The sequence below is a fragment of the Lepidochelys olivacea genome (genome assembly GCF_965140295.1).
Source record: "Lepidochelys olivacea isolate rLepOli2 genome assembly, chromosome: 18".
NCBI lineage: Eukaryota > Metazoa > Chordata > Testudines > Cheloniidae > Lepidochelys > Lepidochelys olivacea.
In genome coordinates, this window is record NC_140428.1 from 17,797,096 (window position 1) to 17,811,141 (window position 14,046).

At 40.6% G+C, this 14,046-nt stretch overlaps 1 protein-coding gene across 1 annotated transcript in view; it reads right to left on the bottom strand.

Annotated features, from left to right (window-relative positions):
• Window positions 1-14,046, bottom strand: part of VPS13D (vacuolar protein sorting 13 homolog D) — a 196,941-nt gene that overhangs the window by 71,850 nt on the left and 111,045 nt on the right. The window contains exons 63-65 of the mRNA XM_084651570.1: window positions 11,592-11,743; window positions 4,199-4,333; window positions 3,466-3,633 (exon numbers count right to left, since the gene is read on the bottom strand). Of these exons, the coding sequence (XP_084507696.1) occupies window positions 3,466-3,633; window positions 4,199-4,333; window positions 11,592-11,743 (455 nt within the window). The remainder of the gene's footprint in view (window positions 1-3,465; window positions 3,634-4,198; window positions 4,334-11,591; window positions 11,744-14,046) is intronic.

Below are 14,046 nucleotides of genomic sequence, written 5' to 3' on the forward strand. Positions count from 1 at the left end.
TCACTTTCCTTTACATTTCCTGTTGGGGATTACTCTATGCCAGTTTAACAATCTCTGAAACTCTCACATGTGTTGTCTTATCATTGGAGTAATCTCCATGCAGGAGACTAGAAGAGACAGAAGCTTCAGGTAAAGGAGGATTGATATTGTTGGATCATATTAAAGAAGTTCTGTATTAAAATCACAAATGAGTTTGATTCGCCCTAGTTTAAATTCCAGGGTATTACTAACGAAGAGGTCTCTTGGTTTTTGGTGCTGTTTCTCTCCCTCTATGTGTGAAACTTGCAAGCTGCTAATTGCGTTAGTACATTCTAAGACAGAGTCTGTTCTCAAAGCAATTCACACAGAGAGAGACTCAAAGCAATACTCTAACAACAGAAACAGCACCCAGAGACTCCCCGCCCTTTTGTTGTATTAACAATTGTGATTAAAATAGAGATAGAGGATGTATGTGGATGGATGCTTGGTGTGGATAATAACTGAATGATCAGGGAGGTGCCAGCCTAAGAATCCAGTGTCCGTCGGCTGAAGAAAGCATCAAGTGGAAATAACCAAAGGACCCCCCGGAAGGGAAAACTGGAGTCCACCCAACAGCCTCAAGAACGGGAGAACCAAAGAACAAGATAACATCTTGGAGCTGTCAGGAATGTGCTATCTGTTGATTGATTCAGCAACAGCATGATGAAGCAATTCCCATAGACTGGCATAGGAAGAAATTCCTATAAAAATAGACTTTAAAAAGTGAGAACTTTGGGGTCTGATTCTGCAAACCAACTTCCAGGAGCATCAGATGAGCATCTGACAAGGCCCTGCTCCCTCCTCATGTCCAGGCCACCTGGCCAGTGTCTTGGCATGAGCAACTCTAAGGCTGGTAACTATGATAACAACCTTCCAGAACCTCTGTGTGTGTGTGTGTGTGTGTATAAATATGAGATTGAATGGAATGTTATAACTATAACTAACTGCTTACTATGATTCTTTCTTTATTCACAATAAATGTGGTATTTTGCCTTTTTCCCTTTAATAAGATCCTGCTGGTTTTTATTTTATTGGTATAACAATATCACCCAGTTCCACGATACTTTGGAAATTAGAAACTGGATCATGATGACTGTTTTCCTGTGTCAGAAAGACTGTGGCCCTTCTCTTGTCTACCTCAATCCTAGGTGAATGATCTTCCAGAACGGAATTCGGTTTATTAGAAATCTTTGTGCTTGAAACATGGACTGTCCCCTCATATCAACTGACACTGGACATTTGACATGCCTTATAACTAACCCTGATCTGTTTTATCTCATACACATTGTGACTGAGAAGTTGACAAACAGTTTTTTGTAATTAACATAGGTCATTTTTATAAGGAAGATCTTGATATAGCCTTATTGCCCTGGTGATCACTCTCCTTGCATCTTTGCTGCCACTCTAAGTTAAGAAGAAAAAAGGATTCTCTCCATGATCCTATCACAGACAGCCCATGTTTGGGATTTTCCTAAGAAAAAAGCACAAGGATAATTCTGGGAGTATAGTTTACAGTACTTTGCCCCTCAAGGAAGATGCTCTGTACATACTGTGCTCCGTGAAGCTGAGCTGTGACAGTAACCACAGCCTCTCCAGCAGGGGTAGTCAATTTGTTTTCTTTGTCAAGGTCCATATTTCTTGCTCAAGGTACAGTCAAGGTCCAGACTCCAGAGGAAATAATAATAGAAATAATAACAATCATGATAGTAAGTAAATACAAGTATTTCAGAGTCTGTTCAAAAGTGGCTGCCAGTCCAGATTTGGCCTGCGGTCCGCCTATTGACTACCCTTGCTCTCCAGTGTAAACTGATTGCCCAACTTCCACATACCTCCAATCAAGAAAGCAAGCTTCCAGAACCAGAGGAAGAGATGCAAGCCCACATCTGTCAGAGACTACCAATAGGAGAATACTTTCTTTCCCACAAATAGGAATATATTACTTGTTTAATCTCTCTCTTTCTCCTACACCTCCCAACCCCAAAAATAGTCTGCTCCAGAAATCTTAAACCTTGAACAAATAACTGCTCTTCACCATGTAATAACCCTGTTACGACTGGGTTTTGTTCATCTGTAGATGCCTTAACCCCATCCACCCACAAAGAAGGAAGAGCAACATTATGGAACTCTCAAAAGCGACTGATATTCAGACGGTTAAAACCATTATGTATATTACTTTCTCTATAACCTAAATTCCCAACTAACTATCATGGACTTTCAGTTCTATTTCAGACTCTCTAGTTCCCAAATTGATAGAACATATCTTTAGGATCCACCATGATCTATGATGGAAATATGCTTTATTAATAATAATACAGTAAGTTCTTAAATAGAGCTCCCTTTCTCCACCAAAAAGTCCGCACGTGAGGAAGGTATTATTCCAACTTTACATATAAAGAACCTGAGGAGGAGAGGTTAAGTAATTTGCCCAAGACCACAAAGGGAGTCATTGCCAAAACCAAGACATGTTTGTACAGTACCTAGTAAAATGGGCTCCTGGTTTATGATTGCGGTTCTTAGGAGCTACCCCAATACCAATAATAAAATAATTCATGGAGTTCCTAGCTCTAAGTCCTGTGCTCAGACCATGCCTCTTTCTTAGGCACAAAATCATTCATGAGATTTTAAAACAGTTACAGTACTAGTGCACTAGAGCCTCCTAATCAACTTACCTTCGCTCTCCTCAGAAGAACAAAAGCATTTTCACCACAGCATAGAATTACTTATTAGCTAAATTTAAATCAAACACTTTTGTTTTATCAGAGTATCAAAAAGGCACAAAACTGGAAAGCTGTACACAGTAATACTTTTTTTTGAATAAATGACATTTTCAAAACAAGCAAACCAACTTTAAAACCTAGTAAAATAAAACTTGCTACTATGTGGCATAGAAAAGGTAGCATCCAGGGTAGTGCTGGCAAATCCTTCAACTCCAGGTTCACAATAATCTTTATATGCACATCATATTAATTGATTAAATTCCAAGTGAAGAATTAAACCGGAACATCCAAAAGCCCTGTATATATCCTAGAATTTCAGGAGGATTCTATAACAGAGTTAATATACAGTTCTATTCATGTACACAGGAAGACTCATGTTTTAACCATGATGGAGAATTATTACGTTACTAACTGGGGCCTTGAATCTCCAAACACTTTTGCAAATGAGTAACTCTAAGCACCTAAGTAATTCCATTGACTTTGGTGGGGCTTCTCACATGCTTAAAGTTAACCAAGGTGCAGAAGTGTTTGCTAGGCCTGGACCCCAAACACAGGTTTTATTCCTCAGGAAAGACCTATGGAAATTAAAATTCAAGGATGATCTGTTTATAATTAAATACATCTTAGTGATTAACTAATTAGTTCTAATGTATCTATAAATACGCAACTTGTCTTTTTAGTGTGTTAACTTGCACGTTATCTACAGATTATTTCATGTAACAACAATTACCTTTGCAGCAGAGTTTGATACTCCATGTGTGACATTTCTTATAAGGCCACCAACATTTCCATATTTTATTAGTCCTGTGACACCTTCTGAAACATCATTCAGGAGACCCATAGGGTTGCCAAGGAAATCCACCGAGCCCAAAATCCTTGCTGCCTGACTAAGCAGCTCCTATAAAACACAGTTAAATGAAAAACATTATCTACACATCAGATTTCATGGTCAGCAGGGCTAATAGTATTTTAAAAACTACAACACATTAACATTTGACTCCTGGAAAGAACAAAAACATGCAAAAGTCAAAACGTTATCGTAAGAGACATGGTCAACACCACTTGTACTTTGTACAATGTTCTGATTGGTAAAACTATCTAATATGATGTCTGCCTACCAATCTGTGTCTGTTGATCAATTTGAAAAATGGGAACACAGTTTAACTATTTCGTTCTGGAGAGGCGAATTCCCCTCAAAGTAAAAAGTATACCAGAACTTTAAAGATGGAGGAGCCAGAAGTTAATGATTTCAGCGGAGCTACATTGGTAGACTCCAGCAGAGTATCTGGCCCCTAACATTCAGTATGTTTAAAGAGTATTTATATAAACACACAAAATGATTAAGAGTTACGTATTTACTCATTAAAACAGGGAAAGGAATTTAATATTTGATAAAGAGCTACTAAAACAGAAAAGTTTTAGACTTTTTTTGGATGTCACAATATGATTTATCTGACACTCACCTCTTGAAAGTGCTTAAGGATATCATTAATGATAAACTCCTTTGTCTCATATGGGTGGACCCTAGTGAATGGATCCAGGTTAATCACTGCATCTTCAAATCGGATTAGAGGAAATCCCAGTGTGCTTTTCAGTGCCTAATGAAATAAAAACTGGAATTACGATTTTTATGTTCATCTGTATTTCTCCTCCATGATGTCTGAATTAATTGATTTCCAAGCAGGCAACAAATCAAATTTATCTAGCAGCTATAACAACTTGTTCCTGAAACAGTATATTCGCATTTATCCAAAACCCTGTTATCTGAACCTCCGCATTATCTGAATCCCTTCGTTGCTGGGGGACAAGGAAGGGACGTGGATAATGAGGAGATTTGGATAATAAAGCAGAGATCCCCAGTCACAGCTGTAAAGGAAGAGGATGAAGATAAATCCCCTACCGGGAGGCCACCCTGCTTCTGAATGGCTCACGCAGCAGCGCCCTCCGCAGCCCTGCTGTCACAGGAGTCAGCGAGCTAGTGGGGTATGACCGCGGAGCTGCAGAGGGCTCCCTGTGCTGCTGCAGGGCCTGTGACACTGGATCTCTCTGCAGGCACAAGGTGCAGGGAAGGCTGCGATCCTAGCAGGGCAGAGGAGAGTACTGGCCAGGAGTCCCTGCTCTGCCCCACCAGGACTGCAGCCTCACTCCAGCACTTGCATTTGCAGGGATCCAGTGTCAGTCACCCTAGGGGCAGTGCAAGGAGCCCCCTGCAGCCCCACTGACATGGGAATGAGTGAAAGGGGCAGAGCAGAGATTTCCTCCTCTTTGCAGACCAGGCCAGGGAAGGATGAGCGGGGGTGGGGACTCGAGGAGGCACCCTGCTGCTGAATGACTCCTGCACTCTTGGCTATCCAAATTCCTGATTATTGAGATAAAAATCTGAATCCCCCACATTATTTGGATAATTGGGGAACATACAGTAATCACTTTGTAATTATGGCAATTTTCGACATTGCCAATATACTGACAATTGATAAATTGTTTGAACCCTATTTGTCCACTGGTTAGAGAGTAATTAAGTATACCTCTTGATGTAACAAATCTTCCAACAACTTGACAGGATTTTAGTTTCAAAAGAATATGTTTTTTAAACTTATTTCTAAGATCCTGTGCTTAATTTTGTGTCAGTTACTTAATTATTCTGATACTTGTTCAAATACACAGAATTAAACAGAACCCAAAGTTTGGGAATTTTCCCTCCATACATATTGGATGGCACATTAGAGGTTTTCCACTCTTCTGGATGTGTTAGGACAGGGGTTCTCCACTGGAGGGCGGGACCCCACAGGGGGTCGTGAGGTTCTTACATGAGGGGTCGCAAGCTGTCAGGATCCACCCCAAACCCAGCTTTGCATCCAGCATTTATAATGGTGTGTGGTGGGATGGTCACACCATCATACCTCAAAGGGCTTAAAACAGCCCTAAGAGAAGGCTGTAGCTGGAGGAAAGCTGGGCTGATTGGGGGAAGTAGCCAAAGGTGGGGCCACGCCCCATTCAGGCCACAGCTGGCCTTATAAGAGGGCTGTTAGCCAGAAGCTGAGACAGACATGCTCTCTAGCTACATGGAGAGAAGAGGACCTGGCTGCCTGGGAAGCTGAGGAAGGTACCTAGCGCAGAGCAGTGCTGGGGAAGGACAGAGGGAGCTGGGGAGCTCCAGCTTAGCAGAGCCCCAGGCTGCAGACCAAGGTAAAGGCCCACGAAAGGGTACTAAGGCTGAAGAGGAGCGACCCAGATCTAGACAGAGGCAGCTGGTCTGACCCCACTTGCCGTTCATGAGTGGTACAGACTGCAGTCTGCCCCAGGGAGCGGGGGCTAGATGATGACTGACAGTAGCCACTGAGGCAAGGAAGGAATAGAGGGTTGGGGGTTCCCCTGGGAGGGGAGACCCAGACTGAGGGGGTACTGCCAGGGGGCAGAACCCTAAACTAGAAGGGCACCGGGATCCGGGAGGGGCATGGGGCCAGCGGCAGGCAAGACACCGACCAGCAGAGGGCACTGCTAGCTGAAAAGAGCTAACTCCCTGGACGACCAGCAGGAGGTGCCGCAGCGGTGAGTCATTGCCCCACGACATGGTGTTAAATATATAAGAAAGTGTTTTTAATATAGAAGGGGAGGGGGCACACTCAGAGGCTTGCTGTGCGAAGGGGGTCACCAGTACAAAAGTTTGAGAACCACTGTGTTAAGATGAAGTGATATTACGTACACAATTTCCTGGAGGCCACAGGCATTAACGTACCTCAGTCTCATCTCTCATCATTATCTGTGTTTAGTGCAATTCACTTACAATTGCCTTTCAAATTAACATTGTGAAGGAAATGAGGTGGGTAAGGTAATATCTTTTATTGGCCCAACTTCTGTTGGAGGAAGAGACAAGCTTTAGAGCTTTACAAAGCTGCTCTTCAGGTCCGGAAAAGGTTACCAGAGTGTCATAGTTAAATACAAGGTGGGGCAGATTGTTAAGTGTAAGGCGTTAACACATGTTGCAAGAAACCACTTAAAATGAAGTGGGCAATTAATACCTTTACAGTCATATGACAAAGGAGGGTTAGAAGATTACAAATTGTTGTAATGATCCATAAAAACAGCGTCTCTGTTGAGACCATGATTTCTAGTGTCTAGCAGAGGTATTAATTTAAGTTCCCAAGCTCCTCTTTTGAAGGTGTTTAGCAGGTTTCCCTTGAGAAAGAGGACTCATAGGACAAATATGGGACAATTGCTTTGTGGTAAGTTTCTGAGTAGCAGCTGTGTTAGTCTGTCTTCGCAAAAAGAAAAGGATGCATCCGATGAAAGAAGCTATAGCTCACGAAAGCTTATGCTCAAATAAATTTGTTAGTCTCTAAGGTGCCACAAGTACCCCATTTCTTTTTGTGGTAAATGTTTGCCCACAGGTGATAGGGTGTTTTTTGTCTGTTATTTTTCTGTGAGAGTTCATTCAACAGTATAGTTAGTGTCTGGTTTTACCCAGACAACCATTGTTGGGATACTGCAAACAACACTGTGAAAGAAGGGAATTGTGCCAGCAATGAGAATACTAAATTTCTGTTTGATTCATAGCACTCATTCTGAAAAACTTACTCTTAGATGAAGACAAGCTTTGGCAGAACCTTTCCTACCTGTGAACAGAAACCATCTTTGGCAGAACTTTTTCTATTCATGAACTTTAACTCTAGATGATTTATGACTGAAATGAGTGATGGCATCCGTGATGTTATTGCTATCAGTGTCACTAAATGTTATATCTGCAAGAGAGTGGGGTTCCATGAAGCCAGTGTCACTTGGTCTCCAATACTGAATGTCACCCAAGAGACAAGCATGGCATAACAATTGTGGACAAGTGAATTCAGGAAAAGAAATGAAAAGAAAAAAATGAAAAGAAACGGCGATAACACTTAGTTTGAAAAACCTTAGTTCTATATTTGAAAATTTAGTATTTTAGATCTTTTGGAGGTGGGGATTTTTAAAATTAAAATATATTTTAACATCACAGAATTGAGGTATGTCGTCAAATACAACAGAAAATGAGATGAAAAGCATCTGAGGAACTCTTTACCTTTTATTTCCTTTTAACAAGAAAACTAAAATTATAAGAAGAAAATGCAGAAAGAGAATGAAGATTAAAATTCACTTTTTTCATTTCCTAAGTGGCATTAGCTGTTGAAGCATTCACTAACTTCAAAATTCACACCAAATACCTAATCCATTGAAACTCTAAGGTATCAAGAAATCTTTGGCATTTGTGTTCTATCTTTCTACATTAATCATTATTAAACCCATGTTAAAATGTAAAGTTAAATCAGGCAAAGTGAGTTATTCTGCCATCTGCAGGCCACTAAATTATGTTGCACAGCTGGTATAGGTGTGTGTGTTGGGGGCAGGATAAACTAGAAACTATTCATGCAGTAACTGAGTAACTAAACAAATGGAATAGTGTACAAACCTGTCACTTATTTGCACAAGTAGCAAGCAGTTTCCTGTCCATGATCGTTAGATGTTACATAAAGCAGGTCTGTTGATACAGGTAACTAATAAAAATAAATGATCCATCTGCACTGACATGGGCACTAAATTGTGTCAAAGGCTTAAAAACATTTGAGGAGGTAGGGAAAATATCTATCAATAGTATAAAAAATAACTTTGATATAAAACTGTACTGTAAATACTCTTTCTCCCAAACTATTCTGTACCACACAGGACTGGAACTCCCTTCTCTGAAAAATTCATACATGTTACATAGCCACTGACTGTTTTTATAAGAAAAAAATTTATATGCCCAGTTTTCTCTTGAGACAATGCTGGCAGCTACCGGGACGTATCTTTTTTCACAGTTAACAATACCAGTTTCTTTCAAATAAAAAAAAAAAAAAAAAAAAAAAAGGCAAGCGAGACTGTAGTAGGGTCAAAAAAATTCCAGCAAAAGTATTTAAGATCTGTGAAAATACATTTAACGCTCTAGCTAAATGCTGCCTTTGTTTGAAAAGCGCATGTCTCTAAAACAACTTGTCTTATAAACCTGTCTGGCCGGTCAGGCAGTCCTACACACTACTACTTCCCTCCTCTTCCTTACCCTCAAGCAGATCTGGATGAGGAGCATTCTCTTGTGCCAATAGAAAACAATTTAAAAAAAAACAAACAAAAAACCAAACACATTTTGCATCCTGGGTTAAACCACAAAGAGTGCCGGTAACGTGTTCTTGACTTGTCCTTGTTCACAGAACCATTGTTAAAAACAGTCTGAGTGTGTGGAGATGAATCTCATTTTATTTCCCATGGCTGAGTTCTCCATGGAATTCCATGGTAACACCTCACAAAAGAAAACATTTTTTAAATGGGTGCTTTTTAGCAGTGTTTGTATTAGTGGGGTGAAAACAGTAAATGATCTAAACAGGTTTTCTCATCTCTTATTTTTATTATTTAATTTCATTTTGTATCCGTTTAAAAACAAAGCCAATTTTGAATTAATTTGTTATTGATATTATTTTCAAAGCATTCATTAATTTATTTTCTGCAAATTGTTGGCATTTCTGGTAGAAATGGTTTCAGGTTTTTTAGTTTTAATCAGATTGTATGAACTCCCTCCCCTTACTTTAATTTTATGGTGATGTGCACAAAAAGGGTTAACGGTGGAAAGGTTAGCCTTCCCCCTCACTTCAGGAGGCCAGTAAAGCTGGTCAGGGAATGACATTTGTTTCATGACAACTTTCAAGGTTTAGACATTTGTTTTCATTGTGCACTGGGTTTTGCAAAATGAAATTGTGATGAAATGTCCGTTTTTAGAGTAAAAAGTTGGGTTTTCAATCTCTCTCTGATCCATCCTGAACCTGTGAAATTTTTCCATCAACTTTTGTTTTCCCTACATGTTTTAGATGACAAAGTGGCAGTTTTTGACCCCCCCAAAAATGTAGTCAAAAAGTGTATGACCAGCACTAGCAACCAGTTCTCTAACATCTCTCTGCATTCTCATATTACAGTCACTCTCCTGTGATTCTCCTGTACTTATCCACGTGCTGCTCTCTACAGTTGAGGAGCTTGCCTTGTTCATTCTATATGCCCCATTCCCTCCAGACACAGACTATTCCTTTCCTGCCATCTCTTTAGCGTATGACATTAGCTTGACATTCTCTATCATTAAGAGCCCATTTTGAATTAAAGAAGTTAGTTAGTTCAGTTAGTTAGATGCTGTGTTACCACATTAACACTGATTCTATAATTAAAGACAATGGGGTCCTTCCCATCAGTGTAACAGAGCAGAATTCTCCTCTGAGAATCAAGCAGCTCATAGACATAGTTGAGCTCCTGCGGGTTTGCTTTCCCTTCTGCTGGAAATTTTCTGCCTTCTGCGCAAGCAAAAATTCTACAAGCCTCTTGAAGCAGACACTGCAAAATGCTTAGCAGGAAAAGGCACAACTGGCAACAGCATTCCCTCCCCCCACCCCACCAGCTCAAGATACCTCCAGAGCGATATGAGCCAGTTGACCCTGGGGCCTGCCTCATACCGGAGCTGCTACCTTACTCTGAATTAAAGAAGCTCACAGATCTAATCATTGCAGTAAGCAAAAGATGAGCTACAAGAAACTATTTCAGAGCTTCATATAACTCTCCGTTTTAGGTACAGACATTTTACATAGATGTCAAATGGATGCAATAATGGCTGACACAGAGATCCACTGCTCATTTAATGATTTTCCTCAGGACTTTAAAGAATTTAAGGGCAGACTATATGGCAAGAACTTCGGAGTGGCTTGAAATCCCAGACGGTGAGATTACTATGCATGTGGATTCTTAAGACTCTGACAATACACCTTCTCTTGAATTCGATTAGCTGGATTTGGTAAGTTCTATGCTAATGAAGAACTGCATGAAAAGCGAATCTGAGCAATATTAATCACTTGTTCTCCTTTAAACCTGCGTAAAGTGTGGAGGCAAAGAGCCTGAAAAAGAAGAAGAGAACTATCTGAATTCTTATTCCTATTGGTGAACTGGCATTTCCTAGTGACATTCCAAAAACTTATTAAAGCATCATGACTCACACAGATGTTAAAAACTAGTTAGTACGAATATCATCTTTTTGCGTCAGACTGCATATTACTTGCATTGGTTGTACGTCTTATCTCTAGAAGAATCCAATGGTTTTATGGACCATCATGTCATAGACATCCAGGAAAGACAGAGGAAACTCCTTCAAAATCCTCTGAGATGTGGCTATGCTATTTATTGCAACTGAATGTCCTTTCATAAATCAACTTCTGTGAAATAAAGGCACTAGCTTTAAATTCCAGTGTATGCTGGTGTTACTTGTGTTGGCCTTCAATCTAAGGCTAGGATTTATCCATTTTTAGTTACCCTGTGTTATTGCTTTTTAGTTTTTGAGCTTGTGCGTCTATCTGTCTGCCTGTGAGAGAGAGAATTTCATGGAGAACACACACTCCCGTTAATATTATAAAGCATTTCACTCAGACGACGTTATTCACTCAACCCTAGTTGCTACCACTTGATCCCTATGTACATATATCTTGTTTTGACTACTGATGACAACAATGCATTTAAATGTGTGCAACAGGTATTTTTCTATTGATAATATAGTGAAGAAGGCACGCCTATGCTTCTTACTATAACCAGGGAGCTTTAAACCTCCAAACTTTAGGCTGATGCATCAAGAAGTTAATATGTGGTGTTCGAACAATGAGCCTCTGAGTCTACTGCTATAGGAAAGCTTGTACAAGATGTTGCAATCTAGGAAGATGCTGCATAAGCAGAAACAGAGAGCAGCAAGTTAAAATGTACATACCTTTTTCTCCCAAAGTAAATCTATCTAGTTAGAAAGACAGATCTAATGAGGTGTTGTGTGCACTGGCTTACCTTGAGGTCTAGAGGCAGTTTGTTGGACGTGAAGACACTCAACTTTATCTGTGGCACACTGATTTTAAGATTTTCAAAGTAGTATCGCTTCTGGGCCCCACCTTGATCAACGGTCTTTTCATGGAGGTTTTCATCATACTTTTCAACCTCTGCTATCAAAGCATAACATAGGAATAAAAATCAGGTAATTACGAAAGTATACAAAACTATGAATGTGTATTTTATAAATAGTTCTGAGCTTTCTTAGCTGAAGATTACAAAGGGATTCAGCTTGTAATGTTTGAATCGAGACTTTCCCATGATCGGTGGCATTTCAACCTAGAGTGTTCATGTGGACTCATCTCTACTCAATAAATCTGCCTCTGATGGAGGAGAAACCTCACAGTTTAGTGCTTTCATCTCAAACCTTGATTCCTTACTTGTAGCTAGTTAATACAAATTATGGCACTCAGACACCTAACTTGTGACCTCATACCTTAGTCTTCAGTCAGTAGGTTTGCTGCCACTTCTAATTTGTGTGTACTGAGGAAGACAAAGTAGTACACAAATATCTTATAACTACACAACCTTCCCTGTGCGTTTTGAGACACAGTCTATTAAGGGAGCAACATTTAGAAAAGTAAATATGAAGTTTGGCAGTCAAATAAATCTGTTCTTTTTGCTTCCTTCATACTTTCTTATATGTCGACGTTTTGAAATAATGTATTAAGTACTTGACATTGATAATGAGTTTAGGCTTCTTGCCCCAACTAGAATGGAAATTGAGAAAATCTCTACAAAAAATATTAAAACCTGTCTCAAATAGCACCGTGTCCGGTTCTGTCAATAGACTAGCTATTACCAGAGTATGGTGAGGGGGCAAAGAAATAATTTTCTATTTAAAAAACCCCTTATATGAAAATACTGGGGAACAGACAGTGATAGCTACAGGCTAATATATTCAGTGCTGAGGCAGGGGGAAGGGGAAACCCCGACATCAGCCCCCGCCTCCCTCCCTGGGCTCTCTCCACAGCACTCCCTCACACTCACACATATACACACACACCTGCCTCTGATCAACAGCACGAGCATTCCACATGAATGGTTTGCTGTGTGTCCCGGAGCAGATCAGCACACCACACAAAGGCTGTCAGAAACAGTCCTTTGAAAGGGGAGGGGCACATGTCTCCAGGGCAGCAGAGTTCAAAACAATGAGCAGAGTGGTCACTTGAGGCATTATGGGACAGCTCTGGAGGCCAATTACAGTGCAGAAAGCAATCAAGTGTCTACACCGGTAATAGAGCACCGGAGTGTCTGTGCAAATAGTCTTACGACTCTCGTCGAGGTGGTTTTTTTGCAGCGCTGCAACTGAGGAGTTTCTGCGCACAAAGTGGCTTGGCAGTGTGAGCACAAAGAGCTGCTTTACTGTACAGAAACCTGCCAGTGTAGACAAGCCCTCAGGCAGAGATGTGTTAAATGGATCATGTGGGAAAATGAAAATAAAATCAAAACTCCAGAGAATATACGCCAACTGATTCAAATGATTAGCAAAGTCAGTGTGACTCACTGAGCTTCCACAAATATTACACAGCTTGTTTAAAGCATCAAACAAGAAAAAGATTCCCAAAATAACAAAGGAAGATTACTAGAACTAAAGGAGATTAAGTATGCCCTTGTTGCCAAGAAGACTAATGGCATTTTGGGCTGTATAAGTAGGGGCACTGCCAGCAGATCGAGGGACTTGATCATTCCCCTCTATTCGACATTGGTGAGGCCTCATCTGGAGTGCTGTGTCCAGTTTTGGGCCCCACACTACAAGAAGGATGTGGAAAAATTGGAAAGCGTCCAGTGGACGGCAACAAAAATGATTAGGGGACTGGAACACATGACTTATGAGGAGAGGCTGAGGAAACTGGGACTGTTTAGTCTGCAGAAGAGAAGGATGAGGGGGGATTTGATAGCTGCTTTCAACTACCTGAAAGGGGGTTCCAAAGAGGATGGATCTAGACTGTTCTCAGTGGTAGCAGATAACAGAACAAGGAGTAATGGTCTCAAGTTGCAGTGTGGGAGGTTTTGGTTGGAAATTAGGAAAAACTTTTTCACTAGGAGGGTGGTGAAGCACTGGAATGCGTTACCTAGGGAGGTGGTGGAATCTTCTTCCTTAGAGGTTTTCAAGGTCAGGCTTGACAAAGCCCTGGCTGGGATGATTTAGTTGTGGATTGGTCCTGCTTTGAGCAGGGGGTTGGACAAGATAACCTCCTCAGGTCCCTTCCAACCCTGATATTCTATGATTAGTTTGCCAACCAACAAAAATAATTTAAGTAGCTCCAGCAAGAAATAGGTTTCTTTTCCATAGTTCAGAATCGCTCCTGACCTCAGTTACATTGATTGTCTCGGGGGAATTCTGGGACAGATTGCGGTGAAATTTGTTACTTTGGAAAGAGAATCTCCTTTTTGCTCTGGAAGAAATTTCTAT